General features: G+C 44.3%; 1 protein-coding gene across 6 annotated transcripts in view; it reads right to left on the minus strand.

Moving 5' to 3' along the window:
- The window catches only part of PPP2R5D (protein phosphatase 2 regulatory subunit B'delta), a 65,318-nt gene that overhangs the window by 3,504 nt on the left and 35,265 nt on the right, over positions 1–26,549 (minus strand). Inside the window, exons 13-15 of one of the 6 annotated variants that reach the window (XM_090054149.1) lie at positions 24,632–24,733; positions 1,184–1,256; positions 487–603 (exon numbers count right to left, since the gene is read on the minus strand). In XM_090054149.1, coding sequence (XP_089910275.1) covers positions 487–603; positions 1,184–1,256; positions 24,632–24,733 — 292 coding nt within the window. The other 5 variants (XM_090054172.1, XM_090054165.1, XM_090054156.1 and 2 more) reach the window with 5 other exon arrangements.

The following is a 26,549-nucleotide window of genomic DNA, read 5'->3' on the forward strand; positions in this document are numbered from 1 at the left end:
GTGCCCCAGGCCTTACCTGGTCAGTCCCCTTCCAAAGGGAGAGACACATGATCAGTAATACTGATCCTACTCAGAGCTGCCTACGCTCATGGAGACCCTGCTTGCCAGAGTGAGATTCTGCCCTTGTTCCCCACCAGCCCCATGTCTAGCTGTAGACATGGTATACTCTCCCTAGTCTCACACATGGTCTTAGTAAAAAGCCTTGGAAAAGTCTCGGCAAGACTCCTGTCTTGGGTAGCAAAGCTATCCAGAACTCTAACAGCTAACATTAATTTCTGGAATTTCAGGGTTTAGGCCAGTCTCTAAGACTTAGGATTAGGCTGGGTGGTGGGGGTCTCACAGTTTCATGTGAAGTAGCCATGCTGGATACTGGATTACGCAGACCTGTGTCTGACCCAGTTTGGCAGTTTCTATGTTCTAAACACACCCATCTACTGTGGAGTGACCTCTTTTGAGAAAACATACCAAGAAATTGAACTCAGTCACCTGCACGGCTTCTGTCTCCATTGTTTTCTTCAGTAGCTGTATATCCTCTGCAGTTGGGGTCTCTGTCTCCATGCAGTAAACAGGAGGCAAAGGTGGAGGTGCATAAAACATGGGGTACTGCAGGAACACAAGCAGTCAGGTTCAGTATACAGCCTTACTGTGCCCAGGAACCAGAACCCATTTTCTACCCCTAAATCTGAATAGGGCCCCACTGAATATCATATACCACCACTAGAACTGCACAGCCTCCCTCTATACAAGATATGCCTAGGAAATGCACCACTAGGTCATGGTACATAGCCCACACAGGCAAGCCAGCAGGGCTGTGTATATTCCTCAGTCTGGAACACGCCTGCCCTCTGCTCCCAGGATGATGGCAGAGCAGTGGGGTAAGTGCTATGTTTTCTGTCTAAGCAGGGGCAGAACACTATGCTCAGTGACCATAAAGACACCTGGCTTTCCAGATGACCACTCTTATATCAGAGGGTGAATGCAACATCTTGGAGTCTGCCAAGTAGTGGGGATAACTTCAGTATCCTCAGGAAATTGGGGTCCATGACAACAGAAGGGGACAGGAATGCAGGTGACCATGTACTGCTCTGTGCCTGGCCAGCATTTCCTCCAGAAAGAAGCCAAGGAAGCAGGTACTGAGCTCCAACATACTTGTTGTCCATTCCATATGATTTTTCACCATTACCTGGGGATTCAGCCTGGCCAGCTCCTCAATCTTCTGCCACATCTCTACTCGCTCTTTCATCCTGAACCTCCCTCTGCAAAGGAAGTGAAGAAGTTAAACTGGGAGGAGTGACAAACAGATGTCAGACAGTCCTTAACTGTATGGGTTGGCTAGACCACTACCCATGGGCACAGCTGGCAGCAAGTAGATTGAATGGTGGTTGAGTTTAAATCGGAGCAGAAAAGCCTGCCAACCCTGTGCTAATACCAGTTTGAACTTATTTGTCCTGATTCCCTACAGTCCCAGCACTGGTCTGTCCTGCTGTACCAACCAAGCACAAGATCCCCTTTGGCCCAGGCCTGCTCTTTCATGCTGCCCAAGACCAGCTGTTACACCAGAGCAAGGTCTGAGAAGTGCATGGGGTGGGAGGGAATATAAAAAAACATTTGTAAAGTTTAAGGCTCATCAGCTCATCTAGTCTGAATGCTACATAACCCAGAATATTCTACTTCACCTGGTTATCTCCATATTGTGATCACTGATTTCTGTTGGACTACAACCATATCTTCAAGTCATGAAGTTGTGGAAATCTTCAACAGATGGAGGAATTGATATGATCCTCAGTAGTTTGTGCCTTTGCTGCTAAAATTCTGGACTATATTTCTCATTTGAAATGATCTGACTCTAGGTTCCAGCCACGGGCTCCTGTTGCCTTCCTCTGATAAACTGAGAACATTTTTATTACCTGTTAATATTTTATTTTATTATCCTATGGAAATTGTTACATACTGCAATCAAATCACCTCTCCAACTTTTTTGTGTGTGTAAACAGTCTATGAATAAATTTAGGCTGAGAATTAGGTACCTTTTTTTAAATACAAGAGCAGTGAGGTTCTGAATTAGCTTCCCAATAAGAGTACAGGGGAGAGGAAAGGGGGAAGGGGGCAAAAAACCTAATTAGTTGCACGAAGGAGCTCAATGAGCTATGCAAGGACTTACACCATGCAGTGCCTGTGACAGCAGGAACTGAACTCAATGATCTGGGAGCTCCCTTCCGGTCCTACATTCCTAAGTTCTTTGGCTTGATCAGCCAAAGCAGATTGAGTTCCCCACTGGAAGGCATGTTTTTCAGCTCCAGAATAATTCTGGGGGCTCCTTTCCATACTTGCTATTTTGACGTTTTTAAAAAATGGGAGCATCAGACCTGTGTGCATGGACTCTGATGTTGATTTCACCAGATGCACCTACACAAGACACTTACTGTGGAGCTGCCCAATTAGCTCCACAGTAAACATTTCAATGTCTACACATGCAGCCCTATTAGGCTGCAGGAAACTAATAAAACTCTATCGCAGGGTAGTACTTGTAAATACAAGTACTATCCCGCTGCAGGTTTTTTTTGTGTGCATCAACACATATATAGAGACTGATCCAGCTAGCTGACGCATGAGGGTGCTTCAGCACGGGGGAAACTTGCTGGTTAGCCCTGTACCAGAGCATCCTCATACCCCAGCCAGCCCCCTGCAGCATTTTAAGCCAGGTCAGAGCAATCCCAAGCTAGCAGGTTGACCCCTGGGGTCCCTGCCATCTGGGGCTGCTCCAACTTGGCCCAACATGCTGTGGTTCCAAGTGCACATGGAAAGGCAGCACCCAGGAGCAATAAACTCTGGTGTGGTAAGCATCAGAGTTTGTGTCACATTAATATAGGGGTGGGCAAAATGCAGCTCAGGGGCCAGATGCAGCCCGCCAGGCCATTCTATTCAGCCTGCAGGGCCCCTAAAAAATTTAGAAAATTAATATTTATCTGCCCCTGCCTGCCTATCATGTGGCCCTCAATGGCTTGCCAAAACTCACCCTCTGGCCAAAATAATTACCCACCCCCGCATTAATATGCATGTGTAGATGTGTAATGCTGCACACAGAAGTAATATTACTTCCATGCTCCAACCTTCTACTTCCCTGTCTGTATTGCCAGAGTATACTGCCCTGTTTTGCCACAGCCTTGCATTGAGATCTCAAGTTCAGTTGTTAATGCACAAGGCCCTTACACTTTTTTTAAGTGCCCCTGCTTTCCACAAGACATTCTCTAGCTACAACCTCACATTTGAATGGGCCAGTTTACTAAGTAATCCTGATCAGTCCATATGATTGCTTCATCCTCCTCATTTATCACTCTGCCACTCTGTTCATGTGCAGTTTTTCAGCAGTGGTTTTGCCAAGAAATGCTGATAGCAGTCATAGGTGGCAGAAGGCCGGGGCTAAGCGTGCTCAGCCCCACCAAACACGGGACAGTTGGTAGAGCTGCAAGGCAGCCCGGCCACAGGCTCTGGGCGGCTGCAGCAGGGGCTGAGGTGGGGTGCACACACAGCCAGGATTGCAGCCTGTGTGTGGATCACTGGCTGCCCAGCACAGCAGGCAAGTACCAGCTTATTCTGTGAAGGGGAAGGTGCTGTGGGGCAGATCTAGGCCCCCACAGTGAGGGAGCCTTCAGGGCACAGACAGGGACAGAAGCAGGGATGAGTGGGGCCCCAGCTGGGCTGGGTGGTGGGACAATCAGAGCCCAGGCAGATTATTCAGGGGTGTGGGGGTGTTCCTGCCACTGCAAGTGCCCCATCAGAGGCCTGGGGGGCATGTGCCCTTGGATCTGTGTGCAGGGTGGAGGCTGCTGCCACTGAACACTGGGCTTTGCATTCACCTGCAGCTGCCCTAGGAGCAGCGTGACACCACATGGCTACTGCCACTGGGCTGCACCACACCCCTTGCCTGCCCGGTGGTGGGATGCACATGGCATCATGCCGCTCTTGAGGCAGTGGGGTGCAAAGCGCAGCGCCATCCACCTCTGCCCCACGCACAGATCAGGGGGCACAGCCCTCTAGGCCTCTGCCAGGGTGTCCACAGTGGCAGAAGCTTCCCCCCCGCTCCCGGATGAGCCACCCGGGGCTCCAATTGTCCCAACACCTGGCTCAGCCAGGGCCCCATTCACCCCAGGCCCTGCCTGTGTCCCACTCCCTCCCTGAGGACAGGGACTCAGCCCCCCAAGGAATTTTTTCTTCCTCTGCCTATGATAGCACTAGTCCTAGTACTGATGGCTGCAAAGCCCCTCCCTTTACCATCACTGCTGTCTGATGAGCATTGCCCACTAACGGTTATTTAACTATCAGCTCACCAGCTCTTAACCAGTGCAAGGTCTATTCTCTTTATTTCAAAAAACACTTATTTTTAACCACCATGCTGTGCATGCCTGTTGAACATATTACAAAAGTCTGATAATATTGTATCTTAGTGGTGACCCTTAACACCTAAACCTGTAGTCTCAATGCACAAATTCAGCTTTGCTTGCCCACACTGGTTTTCCATAAGGCTATGCTGAGTGGCATACATGTTATTTCTACAAACATGCAACACTGCTCCACAGGGGAAGTTTCTTCCTAACCTCAGTTAGACTGACTTTATGCCCTGAGGTAGGGTATTTTTTATTATTTTGGATGTAACAAGGTGTCACTGACGTGTTCTCATCTTCTTTCAACAACTGCCACTCCAGAGACATTGTGGGAATGTGCTGGGCAGCCAGGGAGCACAGACGTCTGACATGGCAGTACCCATAAAAGCCACAAGCTTCCCTCTCCCTTTAGACTGGAGAGAGATGCCCGCCCTTCCAGTTTCCTCTACTCCAATGTTCAGCTACAAACAGGGATTTTGGAGAGAGGGGGAAGGGTAGGGGGACTGCATGGAGGTAATGCATCTGGAGAACAAGAACTTTGTTAGGAGTTAACCCTTCCCTTTCCCTGCTGGCAGTACCTCTGCTGTAGATCATAGAAAAGTAGAGCTCGAAGGGACCTCAAAAGGCCACAGACAGTCCAACCCCCTGCTCAGGCAGAATTAACCCCAGCTAAACCATGCATTTGTGAATAATTCATTTCCACATCAGAAATACTGTAACTTTCCAGTTAAAGCAGGGAGACAAGGGCACCGTCAACATCCTGCCACTGCAGGGGCAGGAAGCAGATATTAGATACGCTCAAGAGAACTAGACCCTATTCACTGCAAAAAAGCCCAAAACTCCCATAGTCTGCACCAATCTGACTGTTGGGTAAAATTCCTTTTTGATTCTAAATGTGGTGATCAGTCTGACAAGGAGCAAGACCTTTTAGGCAGGAACCTCTGGGGGGTTTTTTGGCCCAGCAGGAACATTGACACACCCCAACAGCAACCTCTTTGGGCTTCAATCCAGGCAGATAACCTGAACTTGGCAAGGGAAGTTTAGGTTAGATATTAGGAAAAAAAACTCTCACTAGGAGGGTAGTAAAGCCTGCAACAGGTTATCCAGTGAGGTTGCTGAATCTCCATCCTTAGTGGTTTTTAAGACCTGAGCAGACAAAGCCTTGGGTGGGATGATATAGTTGGGGATGGCCCGGCTTTGAGCAGGGGGACCTTTCCAACCTTCATTTTCTATGATCTATTTTCAGTGCTATACAGAAGGAAGTAACAGGCTCAGCTCCTAGTAGCAGCCCTTAGGCTTTCACATGAAGGTAGAGAGTGACCACATGCATTTGAGCTTATCACCACTACTAAACAGAGCTTAAGATGCTGAGGCACAGACAGTCCAGAGCATGGCTGTACACACACATTCAGACTACATGGCTTGACCTTTCAACTTTTCTCTTGGGGCCTCAAAGAGTGTGATTTGCTGAACAGCTTAATCCCATATAAGGAGTAACTAACTGCTCTTTAGCCACCAAGAATGTGTCGCTTCACTGCCCCAGGTGGATCATCTAGCACTATAAAACAGTTCAGGCAATACTGGTACCCCTGATGCATAGGCTCAAGTAACAGGGCATGCCTTTTACTGCCAAGCACAAGCCAAAAAACTTCTCTGGGGGCACGTTTACATGTTCATTAATGCACTGTAGTTACTCTGCATTTAGTTTAGTACTTCCTTAAAGAATTACTAGCTGAATGTGCAGTAGCACTGGCACATGGTTTTCTGTGATGTTTACTGTGCAATAGCTTAATAAAAACTGTGCAGTAGTGTGTTAGCATGATTTTTGACTGGGACACTATTGCACAGAGTATTAGGCTACCACACAGTAAACATCTCATGTACATGCACTCTGGCTGTCTGGCTAGCAGGAGAGAGAGGGATTAGTTTTGAGAGGTGATGTCATAAAGGGGTACCAGACTATGTCATCAACTGTGGAAGGGCCTGATCTTCTTCTGAATCTGAGCCTTTTGCCTCAATAATGTCTTGTGGTTGTGAGCCTCACAGCTTAAAGAAAACTTGTGCAAAACACATTTCCTTTTAGCAGTTTGACAGCTGCTGGCTTTCATTCATTGCAAGTCCAGGATGAACAGGAGCACTCAGATGTACCTTCCCTCTCTACATGCACAGTCTGCATACCTCCTATATTTCTTCTTCTTTCTAAACTAAACAATCCTCAGCTTTTCTTTCCCAGTTCTCTTCTCCTCAATCCCACACTGAACAAGACTGGGGTCCTGTGGCAAAAACAGTCCACAATCATGCAGCTAAATACTATCACAGTGCATGTGCACATGGGTACAGGCAACCGTCACACTAGCATTTCCTGAATTCTAAGCAGTTGACTTGGTAAACTTAATAATTTTCAGGTGTCATTTTTGTAATTTCGTAAGTTTTATTCCCCTTCCTCCTCCCCAAAATAGATAAAAAGATATGCCATTATGTAACATGTTACTGATCCCCATAGGGGTCCCCAGCAGGGTTGGAACACCGAAATCTGCAGAGACGAGAGCACTTGAACTAATGGAGAAATTGGCAGCAGAAGTTGTCCTCATCCTCTGAGCTGGTCACCTCAGCTCCTACCCTTAGAGAAGGTGTGACAATTTTGCCTCAAGGATTTCACAGATATTGCCCAGCAATAAAGGAACACAGACTTGAAAATCTTGGGGGACCATCTCAGCCTCTTATGGCGAGTATTCCTAGTAGGCACAGACCTTTAGCATCCCCCACTCTGAAGCATGGCCCTCTCTCATAGAATCATAGAAAATTAGGGTTGGAAGGGACCTCAGGAGGTCATCTAGTCCAACCTACAGATGTGAAGGCTTGGAAAAACAAAAAAACAAAAAAAACAAACACACAAAAAAATTTGGAAAGGAGATGACCTAGTGTGTGGTTTGAACACTGAGGGTAGCCTAGGGTCATAAGGTTCACCGTCTGCTGCAAGGATGACAAATTAACTAGCAGGATTGAAGTCTTGGACTTAAAAATGCTGACTTCAACAAGCTCAGGATATTAGTAGGGGAGATGATGTGGAACCAAGGACAGAAGGCAAATGGGATGCACAAAGAGTGGCCATTCCTCAAGGACACGATCCTCAAAGCACAAAAGAAAACTGTTCCCATGAAGAGGAAAGGTAGCAGAAGGGCTGGCAAGGGCCCCCCGGCTCAATAGGGACATCACAATCCTCTTGAAAAAGAAAAAAAGAGGTGTACACACAGCAGAATCTAAGGACAGTCCTCAAGGACTGTGGGTCCACACTTGTAGGGAAATGATTAGGAAAGCTAAGGCAGAGACTGAGTTTAAGTTAGCCAAGGGAGTCAAGGACAACAAGAAGTTCTCCTTTAAATATGTAGGGAGCAGAAGGAAAATGGAAGTGTGGGACCCCTGCTTAACACCTTGGGACAGCTGGTAATGGACACTTAGGAAAAAAATGAACTCCTGAATGACCACTTTGCTTTGGTATTTCAGCAGACCAAGGGGAAAGACAAGCAAGATAAGGATCGCAGGGGGCATGGTGAGAATGATAGCCTTCCCACTGTGGTTGCTGAGCTGGTGCAAAACCAACTAGAAAAGCAGGACCAGATGGACTTCACCTGAGAGTACTGAAGGAGCTGGCTGAGGTCATCACAGAACCCCTGGCAAATCTATTTAAAAAATCATGGCACATGGGAGATCCCTTAGGATTGGAAGAGGGACAACACTGTGCCCATCTTCAAGAAGGGGAAGAGGGAAGACCTGGGCAACTATAGGCCAATCAGCCTAAACTCCATCCCAGGGAAAATCCTGGAACAGCTCATTAAAGAATCTGTGTGTGATACGCTCATTGAGGGTAAGATTCTGAACAACAGCCAGCATGGCTTCGTTGTGGGTAGGTCTTGTTTTACCAATCTCATGTCCTTCTACAAACAGGTCTCTTGCCACCTGAACATGGGAGAGAAAGTCAACATCATATATCTAGACTTCCAAAAGGCTTCTGATGTAGTAACCCACCATATCCTTGTGGAAAAATTGGAAGATTGTGGGCTTAACTTCTCAACAGTTCAGTGGGTGGAAAACTGGCTGCATGGTAGGATCCAGAGAGGTCTCATGAACGGATCTGTGTCATCTTGGCAAGAAGTGGCCAGTGGTGTTCCTCACGGGTCCATGCTTGGATCAGTGCTTTTCAACATCTTTATCAATGATTTGGATGTGGGGGTGAAAAGTTTGCTGGCCAAGTTTGTGGATGACACCAAGTTATGGGGGAGCGTGGCCGTGCCAGAAGATAGGTTGCAGATACAGGCGGACCTGGAGAGGCTGGAGAGCTGGGCACACTGGAACCAGATGAAGTTCACCACTCAGAAGTGTAAGGTGCTCCATTTGGGGGCAAACAATCCCCAACATGCCTATGGGCTCGGTGGCGACTACTTGACTTGCACCACAGCCAAAAGGGACCAAGAAGTAGCAATTGACCATAGCATGAACATGAGCCTGCAGTGTGATGCTGTGGCCAACAGGGCAAACAATACGCTGGCATGCATTAACCGTTGCATCTCATACAAAACTAAGGAAGTGATACTCCCACTGTACTCCGCACTGGTGAGACCACAGCTAGAGTACTGCATCCAGTTCTGGGCACTGCACTTCAAGAAGGATGTGGAAAAACTTGAGAGGGTCCAGAGAAGAGGCACCCATATGATCAGGGACTTGCAAGACAAGCCATACGAAGAGAGGCTGAGGTACTTGAGCCTCTTCAGCCTACAGAAGAGGCTGAGAGACGTGGTAGTGGATTATCGCTATATCAAGGGAGTACATCAAGAACTCGATGAACAGCTGTTTACCAGGGAACCCCTGAGAAAGACCAGGAGCAATGGATATGAACTCCTGGAAGGCCGCTTCAGGCTCAATTCCAGAAAAAACTCCTTCACAGTCAGGATGTCCAGACTGTGGAATAAACTCCCTCCAGTGGTGGGAAATCTTCAAAAGGAGACTGGACAGTCACCTCGCTGAGGTCGCTTGACCCCAGTTGTCTTTTCCTGCCTAGTGCAGGGGGCCTGGACCCAATGATCTATAAAGGTCCCTTCCACCCCCTAACAATCTATGAAAAAAATGTTTTTTTCAGGTTTTTTTTCCAAGAACATTTTTGTTTTTTCCCTGAAAAACTGAAATTGTGGAAAAATTAAAAAAAAACCCTCATATGAAATATTTTCTTTTAGAATGATGAATAAAATATTTAAGACAAGGTGATCATACACTGCTACCCTTTACTCCTCCAAAATGTTTTCTAGTAACTATGTAATAGGAAGACTATCTACAGTATCAGATCATTATAATTCCTGTTCATCGAGGACAAGCAGCACAGTTTAACTCTCAGAAGACTTTTATGTAAGACTATCTACGGTATCAGATCATTACAATTCCCATACACTGAGGACAAGCAGTGCAGTACAACTCTCAAATGCAAAAGCAAGATGCACTTCTGCCCCCAGGGGGCACTGCCATTTTTACAAGAGAAGGAAGAAGGATTCAGTGCCTTCTTTGCTTGTGGACTTCCTCTATTGTTGACTTTTGATCTAGAGGTTGATGGATCTGCTCCTGTCCTCCTGACTAGGCCTCAAAGGACTGGGAGTGGACACTTGCAGCAGCATCCATTCATTCCTGTGGAGATTAGAAACAAGGAGTTTATTGCCCTACTTGCTCAAAAGCTTCAGGAGAGGCGACAGAGCAAGTCTAAAGGTTTTGGAGTTGGAAGGAACCTGCCTCCTCCTGGCCCTGTGACCTTGAGATCCACAGAAGTACAAAAGCAGCACAAAGGAGCTAAAAGAAAATATACTTCTTTACTGAAGGTAAATGTTTAAATTTCTCTGAATTCAGTATATTAAACTATATTTTAGCTGCATTAGTATATTTTCATAACCTATATAATTCATAATTAATTCCTACTAGTCTCATGTTTTGTGACAAATGACCCAACCTTAGCAGTGAGGTAAGGCCTGCAGGGCAGGAAGCTGTTCATAGCTAACTCTAAGAAGGTCTCTCCTCCATCCATTACTAAATTAGTACATGCTGTAGCTTAGGGTTTATATATGCAAGCTAGCCACTAGATTACATTTTTCTTTTTTCTCATTCAGCAGAATGGTGCAACCAACTTCTAGCATATGGAAGCATTTCTACACTGCAAGTTATTCTGAGAAAAAAAAATGTGATTTGCAAATACTGTCAAATTAAATATGCATTTCCAAATGCTACTAGGATGACCAAACATATCCTTGTATGTAAGAAGTATCCTGCAGACATTAACAAATCCTTCATGGGTGTAAGTGAGGAGGAAGTAGATCATGATGATGAAAATGCAAGTAGCTCTTTCCAATGTTCTCGATCCAGAAGTCTTCCTCCTACTGCTGCTGCTGCTTCTGCTATAAACATCAGCATCACACAGGTTTGGCCAATCAGCATCTTCAAGTAACCAAACATTACAACCAACTGTATACAAAAGACTCTCAATAGCTTCATTTGTAGACAAGATGACACCTGAAGATCAGGAAAAAATTGACCAAGCTCTTGCAAGAGCAATCAATATATTCTTCTGGGATGCCATTATCAGTAACTGAAAATACATACTGTCAGGAAGATTTTAAATTAGTAAGACCATCATACAGTTTGCTTAGCGGACATTCTTTGAGCAACCTTCTTTTAGTCAAATTATGAGTGTGTAGTGCAATCTCCAGTCTTGCAGTACGCAGAGATGGACAAATGTGTGGAAAGAAGGAATCATAACCTTTGTGATAACTCCTCAACCAGTTTTTTTTTTTGTGGGTTTTTTTTTTTGTTTTTTTTTTTACAGAAGCACTGAAACAGGAGAGAACAGGCATAGTGCAGAGTATATCAGTAGTAAAATATGTGAAGTCCTACAGAATATTGGGAGTGGTGAAGTATTTGCTTTGCTGACTGACAATGCAAGTAACATGAAAGCAGTAGGGGAGATCATAATGGATAAATACCCACATATTACTGCAACAGGATGTGCATCCCATGGGCTAAACTTGCTTCTTAATGACATCATGAAGTTGGACACTGCAAAAGATCTAAAGAAGAGCAAAAGAAGTTATCAAGCATGTAAAAAGCTACTCATATTGTTGCTGCAGTCTTTAAGAAGAACCAGGAAGAAAAGAATGCAAAGAATAAAATAGTGACACTCAAACTCTGTAGTAAAACTAGATGAGGTGGAGTGGTGATCTCATTTGAAAGCTTACTAAAAAACAAAGAAGCTCCTCAAGAAACAGTAATAACTGAGGATCTTAAAAGTACCCAAAAGTGTAAGGAACACTATACTTGAGGAGGAGGTCTTCTGGGTTCAGCTGCAGAACTCCCTGAAGATTCTAAAGCCAGTTTCTTCAGCAATCACTGCATCTGAATGAGACAGTGCACTTTCTTCAGACGTTCCTTACCAAATAGATAGATTCTCAAGAACAACTGATTTTAAGTGCATCTCCACTTACAAATACATAAGAAAGAAAAGTGAAAGCCTTTATTAACAGACGGGAAGAATTTTGTTGCCAATCAATTCATGCTTCTGCAAATCTCTTGGATCCAAGTTTCAAAGACAGAAATGTTAGTGATGAATGATAGCACTGCTACTGCATTTGATTGGATTACAAAACAAGCAACACACTTGGGACTTGATATTGGAAAAGTACTTTCAAATGTTGCAGAATGCAGCACATCTTCAGGTATTTGGTCCAGGAATGCAGTTGGGGATTCTGCCAAGTGTATCCTTCCTGCAACATGGTGGCTAGGCCTTTGCACAACACAATCTCTGACTCCTCTTGCCTGCTTCAGATTCCTCCATCCTCTGCAGCATATGAAAGAAACTGTTTGGAAATACTCACACCAAATCAAGAAATAAACTAACAAGTAAAAGAGTAGAGAAGCTTGTCTCAATCTAGGCAAACCTTCAGTTTTCAGAAGTCCATGAAGATGATAAAAATGAAGGATCCGAAGAAGCAGAAACTGCTGATAGTGATAGCTCATAAAATTAGACTGATTAGACAAAGTTTTATATAGCAAAATTTGCATTCAGTGAGTCTTGGGGTTTTTTTCACCCTTTTTTCCTCAGCTCTTTTCTAAAAATGAGTGCTTTCTGGATTTGCTTGACACTGTGGAGGAGATGAAGTCCAGAATACAAAAAATAACTTGCTTTGTTTTACTATAATGTTGATGATTTCTTCTATTTTCAATTTTAATTTTTGCCTGCTTCTCAAACTGGCAAAAACTAAGAGATGCTAGGTTCTTTAGAGTTCAGCAGACTGTGGCTCCATTTGTAACAAAAATTTAAAACATTTTAAAGTAAATTCAATTACTACATTTGTACTTGGGGGTCTTTAAGACAAGGCTAGACAATCACCTTGCTGGGGTCGTTTGACCCCAGTACTCTTTCCTGCCATGGCAGGGGGTCGGACTTGATGATCTGCTCAGGTCCCTTCCGACCCTACCAACTATGAAACTTGTTGTCTGAGTAAACTACACTTTTAAATGTAATAAATATACCAAACATGATAATTTTATGAGCAAAACCAATAATAATGTATTATACATAATACATTTATGTTCTTAAAGTAGCAAAGTGAATTTAGATCTGTAAAGGGTGCTAAGAAAATAAGTACTGCATATATTTAAATTTTTCCCAAAATGTCTGTTTTTTTCCACAAAAAAAAAAGTTCTCTCATGGCTTCAAAATTTCCAGAAATTTTACATCCCTAGTCCAAAGCCCTGCTCAAAGCAAAACCATCCTTAACCAGATCATCCGAGCCAAAGCCTTGTCTAGATGGGTTTTGAAAGCCTCCAAGGATGGATCTTCTACCACCTCTGGATAACCTGCTCCAGTGTTTTACTACCTCCTAGTAAGAAAATTTTCCCTAATGTCTAAACTAAACTTCCCTTGCTGCAACTTGAGACAATTGCTACTTGTTTTGTCATCTGCCACCAGTGAGAACAGCCTAGACTCATCCTCTTTCAAACCCCCTTCAGGTAGTTGAAGGCTGCTGTTAAGTCCCCTCTCAGTTTCCTCATCTCTAAACTAAATAAGCCCATGTCCCTCAGCCATGTCCACCAGCCCCCTCACCATTTTATTTTCCTCTGCTGGACTCCCTCCAATTTGTCTACATTCTTTCTGCAGTGGGGGGCCCAAAACTGGACACATTACTCCAGATGTGGCCTCACAAGTGCTGAATACAGGGGAATAATCACTTCCCTTGAAATACTGGCAACACACTACCAATACAGCACTACCAATTATACCTGAGGAAAAAAGGGTGAAAAAAACCCCAAGACTCACTGAATGCAAATTTTGCTATATACCAATTACCCTTCTTGGCAACAAGGGCACACTGCTGGCTCATATTCAGCTTACTGTCCACTGTAACTCCCAGGTCCTTTTCTGCAGAGCTGCTGCCCAGCCAGTCAGCCCCCAGCCTGTACTCGTGCATGGAATCGTTCCATCCTAAGCGCAGGACTTTGCACTTGTCCTTGCTGAACCTCATGAGATTTCTTTTGGCGCAATCCTCCAATTTGTCTAGGTCCTGCTGAATCCTAGCCTTACCCTCCAGTGTATCTATTACTCCTCCCAAGTTGATGTCATCTGCAAACTTTCTGAGGGTGTACTCTATGCCATCTTTCAGGTTGTTGATGAAGACACTGAACAAAACCAGCCCCAGGACCAACCCTTGGGGCACTCCACTTGATACCAGCTGCCAACTAGACATTGAGCCATTGATTACTACTCTCTGTGCCTGATGCTCCAGCCAGCGTTCTATCCACCTTATAGTCCATTCATCCAGCCCATACTTCCTTAGCTGGCCTGCGCAAATGTTGTGGGAAACAGTATCAAAAGCCTTCATAAAATCAAGGTATATCACATCCACTGGTCTCCCTACATCCAGAGAGCCAGCCATCTCATCAAAGAAGGCAATCTGGTTGGTCAGGCATGCTGACTATTGCTAATCATCCTTTTCTCTTCCAAGTGCTTACAAATGGATTCCTTGAGGATCTACTCAGGGATTTTTCCTAAGACTGAGGAGAGGCTGACTGGTCTGTAGCTCCCTGGATCCTCCTTCTTCCGTTCCTTAACCTTCATACATTATCATGGGGTAATTTCCTACCCCAAATGCATACTTTGTGCAGTAACTTACAGTTAATAAATTCTTAAAATCTTTCTTTTTAAGACATTGTCACTGGCACCACAGTGCACAGTATCCCCAAAGAACAGCCAGCTTACATGAATGGTCTGCTCTCTGTGGTTGAAAAACTGCCCAGGGTAACATGTTACCCCAGGCGTGACTGAATTTTTCCATATAGGGTAACAACTTACACCAAGCCCACGTTAACTGAAATTTCTGTATAAATGACAGGCCTAGACCTGTTTGGCCACTTTGGGTGGATGCATCTGAAAGGTCAGCATTCATTCATACCTCATTCATGTCCACTTCAGGTATCCATGGTAACTAATAGATGGCTATCCTCCACTCTGATTTTGCAGAAGATGTGGTAAACCCTTTTTCTTGTTTGTAGGCTGCAAGGTCATCAAAGCAACCTGCCCTTTGCCAAAAAACCCGAAACTCTTTGTCACACCAAATCCACCCCTGCTCTTTTCTCATGGCAAAACTCTGCCTCACCTGCCCCTTTCATAACATACAAGCTAGTCTGCCCTGCTTTCCTGGAAGTGAAGACAAGGAGCAAAGGGATAGCAAAGAAGAATATCATACTGCAATACAGCATACACTATGGAGTCCCCTTCAATGGCAAGGGCTTGACACCCCCCACACCCCTTTTACCTGCTCTCAATAAGCCTCCATATGTGTGGTATCCAAACAGCATCCACACACATTTGGCTTGCCTGCAAAGGGTGGATGTTGGTCTCTGGCTTCTGTGCCCAGGAAAGGGTAATACCTACACTGCCATAGGGCAGGGCAGAATTGCTTCTGTTACAGCACAGGTGAAAAGGCTTGTCTTTGATTATTATTTATATGCATTCAACAGTAATCAATTTTTTTTTCTACAGTCCAGGATGAGAAGGCAGCGCATATTCAGTGCTGAAGCCTGTCTTGCACAGGTAACCAGGGATGACAGCGACACATCCACTAATGAATCTTAACCCAAGGCAGTGAGGATGCTGACTTTGTTCCAGATATGGAAGACTGTACAGAGCAAGAAGACCATGTGTCTATGGAAACTTCATCCAGCTCAGATGAGGAGTCATCACTTGGTGCCATCACTTCAGCTTGTGGCAGCCAGTTGGTGAAATGATGCCAACACTTCCAGTGGGAAAGGGAAGAGGATCAGCCTGGCTGCCATGGAAGACCAAGGAGAGCTACAGCAGGATGTGGAGCAGAACCACTGCAGCCACCCCCAGAAAACACTGCAGATGATGACAGCTTTAGAGGGAATGACAGAGTGTTGGGGAAAAAGTCCACAGCTAATACATCATCAGAGAACAGCCAAGGACATGATCCAAGAAAGTGCTGTGGCCAACAAGAGAAAGTAATAAAGACACAGTGGTAGAAACATTCCACCTGTTTCCCTCACAAGCTATCCTGACTGTTACTATAAGAGAAACAAAGAGAGAAGCAAGAAAGAAGATTTAGGGAAAATAGAAAGGAATCAAAAAAGCTGGATGAAACAGTATATTCCAGGAATACACCTGACAGCTGATGAGCAGCTTATTGTGTTCAGGGGTCACTGTCCCTTCAGATAGTATATGCCCAGCAAGCTTGCCAAATATGGCTTGAAAATTTCGTGGTGCTGTGATGCAGCAACATCTACCTGGGCAAGCAACCAGAAGCTTTATGCCAAGGTAATTTTGGTACCCAGGTCGTTGAAAACTTGGTTCATCCCTGGTACAAGATGGGAAGGAATACTGTGGATGACAACTTCTTCACAAGTACTGACCTGGCAGAAAGACTGCTACAGCAGGACTTCACCTGTGTCGGTATGATTCAGAAAAACAAGGCCAATATCCCAAATGAAATGCAAGCAAATTGAAGAAGGAAATCTTTTTCATCCATTTTTCCTTTTTATGGGGAACTCACCCTAGTTTCCCATGTCCCAAAGAAGCCCAAAGTTGTGCCGCTGCTGTCAAGCATGCACCATGACCTGTCAGTGGGTGGAGAACAAAGAAAGCTGGACATTATCCATGACTACAATAAAAACAAGGGTGGGGTGGATAACCTTGACCACTTAGTCTGTATGACCACCTGCAGATGGAAAATTAACAGGTGGCCAATAACACTATTTTTCAATATGCTGTATGTAGCTGCGATTGCCAGCCTCATCATTTGGCTAGGCCACAATACAAACTGGAAGCAACGATCACATTTAAGACGACAGTGCTTTTTTTGTTGCAGGAACTTGGAGAACAGTTGATTGATGGACAAATAAAATGGATGGATACACGTAATCTGTCTAAGTCCATCAAGTCTGGTATGACTGCCCTAAACTACAAATTGCCACAATGCACCACAGTAGAACCATCTGCAAGCATGAGTGGATGTTGTGCTTTTTGTGCAAGGAAAGATGACTGCAAAACCTGGAAACGATGCAAAGATTGCAAGCGATTTGCTTGTGTGCACCACAGTACATCACCGCTGTTTGTAAGGAATGCACTATTTAGTTAAAACAGTTAGGAAATATTTTTAGAAGCAACTGTTAGTTTGAAAACAGTGTGAAGTCTGCTAAGTGCAGACTTAGCAAACTGTTCATTCATGGTTTGAAACTCTAAAACAAGTTAAAATTTTGTTCATAGTTCTAGTTAAATAATATTTTGGGTTCAAATTATCATAAATACTCTTTCAAACAATCTGTATGTTTAATAAATATTTTTATACTGTTGTTACTGGTTCCATTTTGTTCATGTGGCTGGGGTAACAAGTTACCCCATGAGAACAACAATGGTTACAGTTTCATGAGAACAGATGAGGGTTAAATATGGCCACTATATTTGCCCTTTTCCAATCATCCAGGACCTCTCCTGATAGCCATGAGTTTTCAAAGACGATGGCCAATGGCTCTGCAATCACATCGGTCAATTCCCTCAGCACCCTCGGGTGCATCCCATCCAGCCCCATGGACCTGTACACATCCAGCTTTTCTAAGCAGTCCCTAATCCCATACAGACACTTAAAGAACAAGGTGCTTCCTGGTTCAATAAAGAATGTGTAGAACAGAAAAGATCATCAAACAGAAAAATTGGATACACTGAGAAGTTCTTCCAGAGTGAGTTTCAAAAGTTATGGAAAGCATATAAACTGCTCCTCCAGAATAAGACAAAAGAATATTATAACTAGCATTGGGATAAATTGAGGCCGGCAATTATTGTTAAAGAAAGTAAAACCTTTTGGCTACTTGTATCAAAGGGAACAGCCAATTATCATTATAAAACACTGAAAATAACATTACCACAGACATTTGGGTAGAATATTTTTCCAATCAGCTTACTCCTATGGAACAAATAAATAGTAGTCTAGAGGGTAATATACCCTTTATTGATACAACTAAGTATTGGGTAACAAATGATCAGATAGTACATCTCCTCAAAGTACAATGGAAGAATAAAGCCCCAGGCCCAGACAGAATACCAGTAGAAGCTTATATTGATAACATCAAATGGTGGACTCCAGTCTTTGAAAAGTGGTATAACTCTATAATTGAGGTGGGTCAAACCCTAGATTCTTGGAAAGGGAGTACCACTGTACCTATTTTCAAGAAAGATTTAAAAGATAAGCCAGAATTGTATCACTCTATAAGTTTAATGGAAGTTTCAGCTAAAATTTTTGGGGAGTATTTGTTATACCATCTCATAGCATGGGTAAAAGGAGACAACATATTACATGAATATCAGACCGGATTCAGGGACAGATATTCCACTATTGATAACATATTTATTCTTCAGTTTTTGAGACACAAATATATGCAAAGGTGCAAATCAGCATTGTAAGTTGCATTTGTTGATCTGTGTGGCAGGACACTGTTGGTGCCTGCCACTTTAAGAGTGGAGCTAAGCAGCCAGCAGGTGCTTGATTGCAGCAGCCATTTTAGATCCCTGGTTGCCTATATAAACAGGGCAGGTCACTGCTGACAGGTCAGGCAGTAACATTGCCTGGCTGTAAGGCTCTATAACATCCTGGAGGTAAGGGCAGGAGCTGTAAGGGATAGCTAGGAGGCTCCTGGTCCTGGGCATGACCTAAAACTGCACCCTGCCAGGAGTGGGTGGCCTGGTGGGGCTCCCAGTGGTGTGGGAGCCCCCAGGAAATGTCAAGCCAGTTACCACCCGGGGGAAAGGCGGGTAGGGGCTCCTTAACCTCAAGCCCTCACCTTCGGATGGGTTTATGTAACACTCAAGGTAGTTGGGGCCAGACATGGCTATGGCCACCTGAGCCCACTGGGGAGGGAAGCCCCGTGGCCCCAAGTGAGAGGGTGATATGAAGCCCTAAGCGAGGAGGTGAAGATAAGAAGCCCAAGTGAAGGGGGGGGTGTGGAGCTCCAAGTAAGAGAAGTAGGCCTAGGTATGTCTCCAGATGCCCGAGACTGTGGCTTGGGCCACAGGCTGAGTAAGGGGGCTCAGTCCGAGAGGGGCAAGTCCTGACCCCGGTAAGTCCTCCACCGCTGGGATGCTGAGTGTGGGTCTAAAGCAAGACCTATAGTGGAGCACAATGACATGCTGCTCTAGCAGGGGGAAATGAGAGTCCCCATGAGACCCCAGAGCACCAGTCATGGTGGGGGATAAGAATGCCCTGGTGAGGAGTAGCCCTAGAAAGGGGGTGAAGATGAGGAGCCCCAGTGAGAGGGGAAGGAAATCCAGAGGGCTGAGTGCCCAGTATGTTTATATGTATAGAGTTGCCCCTGGAAGGGGCCAGAGCAAGCTTAGACCTGGTCAGGTAATTGGCTGGTCACTACCCTGCTGAAGGTCACAGGAAAGGCCCAAAAAATGGTACATCTGCCACCCAAAGTACAAACTAACTAAGCCTATGGCCTAAGGCCTATATGCTCCGAGACAGCAAGGTAGCATAAGTTGCCGATGCATAAAAGAGACCCTGTGAGAGGGGGTGGCATATGAGAGGCCCTTGTGAGAAGAGGGCAGTATGAATGTGCGTGTGTCTGAGGCCTGAGAATGAGGCCTAGGCTTGGTCCAGCAGTAAGCCAGGAGCACTGTGTCATCTGGATGCCATCTGTGAGGCTTGGGCTACAGTGTAGGGGAGGAATGGAGCCACATATAGCACCCCCTGGCATCGAGGCAAGAATGGGCAGCCTCCCACCTTAATTAACAACAAGGAATGCCAGGCGAGTCAGGTGGGGGTCATGCCCAAAGTCAAGTGGGGAAAACTAGCATAGTGGCTAGGTGGGGAGTCCCACTTCGCCACAATCTGTTAAGAACTTTTGACAATATAGATAGAAGTAAACTTTGGGAGAAATTGTTAAATTATGGGATTGACCCCTCTCTTGCACCTGCTGACCACAAGTTAGGTGGGACTTCAGGGGCGAACTCGCACAAATTTCAGATGCAAAAAAGGGGTTAGACAAGGATGCATCTTGGCCCTCTTGTTATTTGATCTTTACATTAATGATATTATCAGAAATATGCAGGATGCTCATTTCCATCCCCCCAAATTATTAGCAACTCCGATCCCTATTTTAATGTATGCAGATGACACCGTTATACTGTCAAGAACTCCTATTGGATTACAGAGAACAATTGCAACTCTTGTGCATCTTGGTGGACAAAACAACTTAAAGATAAATTATGATAAATCCAAAATAATGTGTTGGGGAAGCCGTTTGATGAAATACCCATGGAACATAGGGGGAACAAAACTCAAAGCTGTTAAAACCTATAGGTATTTGGGTGTAATATTTACAGCTTTTCCATCACGGAAACACCACATTCAGCCAGCTAAAACTAAAGCAGCCCAATTTGCTGCAGCTATAAAGAAATGTTATGAGACCACAGAAGGACTATTAGTCCAAGCTCCTTTATCAGCATATAAAGTCCAAGTTGCATCTCAGATTCCATATGGCACTGAAGTACAGGGTTATGCCACCAGTAATGATGTAGACATACCTCAGAACAAGCTTCTTAGAGCTCTTCTTGGTTTTCTTCCTTCAACACCTGCATCTTTTTTGAGATTAGAGATGGGAATAGATTCTATTTTAATTAATATATTAGAATGGTGGGATTTTAGTTTAAAATCTTGCCTCTTCTACCATCTCATCTGCTTAAGTTGCTTCTCTTCAATCTCCCCGATTTTTAGCTTTCTTTCCCGTACTTTTGCAGTTTCTGGGATGGGATACTAATGTCAAAGACGATGAAAGATTTTTCTTCCCCATAGAAGAAGTTCAAGTTTTTCAGAGGTTACGAGATATTGCCGGGCAGAATGATTTTGCAGCGGCTAGAGCTACTTGTATTGACAGGGATTGTATATACTCTTTGGAAATTAGATTGGAGGAGAGAAAGGTATTCACAGCTGGATCTCAACAATAAATGGGGATCCTCTTTGACTAGACTTAGTACTGAACAGATGCTTTTAGCTATTCCAAAGGGCTAAAAGATGTTGCCCAGCTTGTCTAGGAGTTTTGGAAGACACTATTCATTAAGTTTTAGAATGTTCTCTATGCAACAACATAAAAAGAACCTATTTATCACTGTTCTTGCAGAAACTGATACTCTTTTTCAAACAGAGAGAAACTAATCTGGCTCTTCCAGCAAACAGATCTATATTTAGTAAACCGTCTTGCAATGTTTGCTCTTAAGGCTGAAGCAATTAAACATCCCTTACTGTTGATATAACTGATTCAATTTTAAAACTATGATTTTACTGTGTCAACTGTGGATCTATGTACAACATTTTTATAGATTCATGATCCAATTTATTACTATATTTATACTAATAATGTTTTATAATGGTTGGCTCTATTTTATTATTATATTTGTATTTCTGTTATTTTTGCTTACATTTATTTATATTATGGTCGCATGTTGTTTCCAGGAGCATGGTTTTCAGCCACAATCCTTAATAAACTGAAGTAGTCCCTAACCTATTCTTTTACAACTGAGGGCTGCTCACCTCCTCCCCAAACTGTGTGCTGCCAGGTACAGTAGTCTAGGAGCTGACCTTGCCTGTGAAAACTAAGGCAAGAAAGACATTAAGCGATTCAGCCTTTTCTGCATCCTCTGTCATAAGGTTGCCTCCCTCATTCAGAAACGGACCCACACTTTCCCTGATCTTTCTCTTGTTACTGACATACTTGCAGAAACCCTTCTTGTTTCCTTTCACACCCCTTGCTAGCTGTAACACCAATTGTGCTTTGGCCTTTCTAACTTCATCCCTGCATGCCCAAGCAATACTTGTATACTCCTCCCTAGTTGTTTGTTTAAGTTTCCATTTCTTTATGCTTGGTTTTCTGTGATTTAGTTTACTGAAGAGTTTCCTGCTAAGCCAAGCTGGTCTTCTGCCATACTTGCTAGTCTTCCTGCACATCAGGATGGTTTGTTCCTGCACTCTCAGTAAGGCTCCTTTGAAGTACAACCAGTTCTCCTGGACTCCTCTCTCCCTCAGCCTGGCTTCCCAGGGGATCCCGCCCATGAGTTCCCTGAGCAAGTCAAAGTCTGCTTTTCTGAAGTCCAGGTTCTTTACTCTGCTGTTCTCCATCCTTCCTTTTTTCAGGATCCTGAAATGAATCATCTTGTGGTCACTGCTGCCCAAGTTGCCATTCATCTGACCCATCCTGTCCTGGTTTCTGTGTTGTCTTTACCCTACTTTGCCCTGTCAAAGACTTTTTGCAAAAGCATAAAACTACTTTTTCACACTTAAGCAGTGCCCAGGCTCCAGTTGCCACATTTCCCATCTGGTCCCAATGGAATGAAATCTTAGCCTTACCCCTCTGGACTCATCCTGGTGCTGTTGCCTCCACCTCCCTGCATTCCTGGTCTTCTTAAACAGTGATTCCCAGTGCCCCCCCCTGTTTCTGAACTCTGGTCATCAGTTATCCTGCGCACATTTGCATTCTGGTTTGTCTGAGTCTCAGTCTCCTCCAGGCTGCTCATTTAGCTTCAGTACCCTCCCTCCCACAAATAATTCAGTTTCTTTGCCAAGCCAGTACCAGCCTTCCTGCCCCACCCTCCTTGACTCTTAATTCCAGTCTCTCTGCCCTTTGCTTGGGCAGTGGTGGGAAGGGAGAAGGAACAGCTAGACAAGGATGAGTCTGTGCTTACCTCCTCACACAGGGTTTGGGTAGTACATGTTTGGGCAGTGCAGCCAGGCAGAAATGAGCCTGTGCTTACCTCCCTGCACCCTGCAACACTCAAAGGATTTCACCTCTAACACCCCAGTTGAGAATCACTGGGTTAGGGGGTCTGGTTCTCATCCCCATGGCATTCAAATCAGAAAGATTCAACTTCTGTGGCATCAGAGCCCAGAAAGAAAGGGACATCATGTCAGCAGCATCACAGATAAGGCCATTGGTTTGTTGTCAGTACATGGACCTGAAAAGCTCCAACTTCAGTCCAGAGCTGCAGCATAGGAAAAGTCTGCTCAGTCTGGACCTGGGACATGCCCAGTGTTGGCACAACCTTCAGGGAACTCAGCTACAAAAACCCTAAGGTGGATTTCCCCCTCCTCTCCATAGCCTGTAACTTAAATTTAGGCAGATTTTCATGAGCTACCAAAGGCCAATCCCAGGCACAAAGGCCACCTGCTGCCCAATTTTAAATCCTTGCTCCGAAGTGTGAAGGCAACAGAACTTCCCAAAGAAAAGATGGTTACAATTTTTGTAATGTAAGCAAAAGTTGTAATTTTCCCTACCTCTTCTGGGAAACAGCTGAACTATTTAGGTTGAAGTTTTCTAAAATAATTCAGTCTGAACAGGTAGCAAGCCCTGTATGATTAAAGGGGTCTTTTAACAGGGAAAGTGTTAGACAACTTTAATAACACGTGTATTCATATCCATGTATATGTGTACACACACTACACATACACTGATGTACTTATAACCAAATATAATTAGTCCCAACGTGGACTGTAGTATGGGGAAAATCTTCACTGTTGTCAGCCTTCAAATTTGACAAATATTAATTGATTCTTACTCTTAGTTTTCCATCCCTTAACTGCTTCTTGACTTATGCTGACACATGGCTATTCAACCCACTTGGTTTCCTTCACATCCTCTTGTGGGAAACTCAAGGTTGACTGAAAGGTTAAACAAAGCTAACCTGGTCATTATTCCTTACACTATTAATATGCTGAAAAACTTTTGATGGATTTGTGAGCACATTTTTATTTTGTAGAGCCATGTTGCTTTGTTCTCATCATACCTAGTTCTTCCAGGATGTTTTATGCTATTTTTACTACTACTTTCATCCAGTTTATTAAGTACCAAAACAAGGCTTGCAGGTTAGTAATTCCCCAGATTTCCCCTTGAGCCTTTTTGAAAACAAGAATATTTGCTCCGCTCCAGTCATCAGTATAGAATAGGAGGTTGACTTTAATGAAAGTATGTATTGTTTGGCAGCCCAGCCAATTTATTCTGGAATAACTTCAGAACACTTGGCTATGGACTGCTAGAGCCTGGGGACTTGCACTGTTCTTTAACTCAGCTGGGTTTTTTTCAGTACTTCCTCTTTTGACACTTCAGTCCTTGTACTTCTTTATTAACTGTAAACAGTAAACAATTCCCCAACATCCTCTGAGGCTGTAAAGAAATCATTAAGGGCTCTTTTCAGAAAACCCCTTAAGCACAGACAATTTTTAAGCATATGTTTATGTTCCATCAAAGTTAACAGAACTTTTGTGTTTATTTTATTTTTAATGCCCTTATCCTTTTCTACTTATGTCTTTACCTCCTCATGGTCCAGCAAACTCAGCAATTCTCTTATGGACATCTTGCTCCTAATAAATCAAAAGGATTTTTCCTGTTTTTTGTTTTTGTTTTTTTTTGGGGGTGGGGGGGAGAGCTCTTCAAGTTTCACTAAGTTCTAGTTCATATTTTGTCTTGTTCCCTTCTTGCCCATGCCTGTTGGCTTCACTAGTTTCTCAAGGGCCAATATTTAACTGAGTGATGATGTTCATTAACCAAACTGTCTTTTACACTGCCTCCTTGTTTGCAGGGTTTCTGTAAGAGTTTTCCTCATGCTCAAGGAGACTCCAGGTTTAGTTAAAATCAGCTGGAGGGAGCTGTCTACCCAAGATACTCACTTCTGCTTCTCTGCCTTGTACTGCTGTGTGCAGTCATCAAACAACTTTTGGTTCATCTCCATGAACAGCTTCAATGCATTGTAGATCAGCCCATGGATGGTCCTGCAAAAGGCAGAAGAGGGACAGTGTCACATACAACATCTTGATGGTATTTCTTCCTTATCCTGCCCCTCCAGAGCAGGGGATTGCGTTAGGGGGAAGATAACAGATCTTGCTGACAGTTCAGTCAGAGCTAGAGCTCTCATTCTGAAAAGAACAGAGGCATTAGATTAACTGCAGGCCAGGGATGACAGTCTTGGCAAGGCTCCCTTTACAGTGGTTAGGACTGGAGAGCCCTGGAGCCAGAACTTGCAATTCCTCCTGGGCAGCTCCCAGCACAGAGGTCAGTACGTAACAGACATCCCAAATCCCTAGACTTTCCCCAAGAGAACCTAGAGAGGAAGGAAGGGCTGTTCCCTGAAGCATTGGTTCTCAGCTGACTCAGAAGTGCCATGGGTAGGTATGAATGGGGCTGGGGGAAGTCAGCTGAACCACTGCTGAAAGTCTGCACAGTTGCATCATGCCAAGTCCCCATCCTGCACTCTGCAAACTAACCTCCCAAACAGAAAGCAATACAGCCATCTTAGTGCAGTACCACAGAGGAGCAAATACCTCTGCCAAGATTCAGAGCTAGTGGGTGAGGTCACTGTGCCACATTAAGAAGGCTACACACATGTTCCCATCTGGGAGGCAGTGTGTGCAGAGTTCAGGTAACTGTACCATGCTGCCCCATACCAACACTGCATAACACTTACACAGCTACACTACACTGCCTCTGGTTTTCCTGGTCCTGGAGATCATTTTGCAAGTATTAAGGTGAGTGATGAGATCAGAATAGTAGAGAAGCTCTATCCTAGAGGCCTTTGTTCAACCCAGTTTACAACCTCAAAGGATGGGTCCTGCAGTGAACCAGGTATATTGTTCCATTTCCGCAAAACTAAATCACTCAATTACCTCTATCACTGTGCAGGGCCCAGCCACCTAGAATTTCCATCATCCTAAAACTTAACAGCATTTCAGTGATGGAAATTAGCACCAAGAAGGATCAGGCTACCTCCTTCTTTTTTACCAGGAATATTTGCCATGGGTCATATTGTATTTAAGCATGGTACAAACTTCTGAGGCAAAGTATGTCTTGTGTGCAAAGGGCTGTGCATGTCTGTGATGCCAGTAAATAACAACAGACTGGAATCGTGTCTGGAAGAAGCACCACTTAAAAGCAAGATGACAGGAGACTCCCAGTGTCTGTGCTAACTTGGACAAGTCCCCCTGTCTGGGCCTCCCTTCTGTTAAGTGGGAACAATGGTACTAACCTACTTTTAGAAGCAGACTGCAATAAAGGAAGAGCCACTAGATTCTTTTTTTTTTGTTATACATGGCTTCTGAGCAAATGGGCTGGAGGGGGGGGCCAAACTCACTAAGTCATTCCAAGCATTCTAGGAAAGTGAGAGGCAGAAATGCAGGGAGGGACAAGTTAGCAAAAAAAAAAGATTCCAGAAAAAATTGGAAGCAGTCATGAAAAGAGGGCAAGAACTTTCCCATGGGTCAGGAAGACAAAGTAGTGGGAGGGAGAGCATGAGAGGAGTTGAGGGCTGATGAGTTTAACACACATCCCCAGTTCTTACAATGACTGCAGATAAAACTCGGGTTTGTGTCTCTTTACAAGAAAGAGGGAAGAGGAAGCAGAACCAAGAGAAAGCGGCGTTGCAAACACATTTTATTCTGCAGTCCGTGTTTTTGGCAGGATAGAAACACACACCATCTCAGCCTTTTCAAGCCTTCCCTTAGATTTTATTATTTTCTTTCCAATGTATGGAGGAGGCCTGAAAGGGGGACAGGTGGGAAAGATGTACCTTTTTGTTTTTTCCCCCCTCAGAAA

This window comes from Crocodylus siamensis, chromosome 1, assembly GCF_052110815.1.
Source record: "Crocodylus siamensis isolate JL-2025a chromosome 1, ASM5211081v1, whole genome shotgun sequence".
In the NCBI taxonomy this organism is placed as follows: Eukaryota; Metazoa; Chordata; order Crocodylia; family Crocodylidae; genus Crocodylus; species Crocodylus siamensis.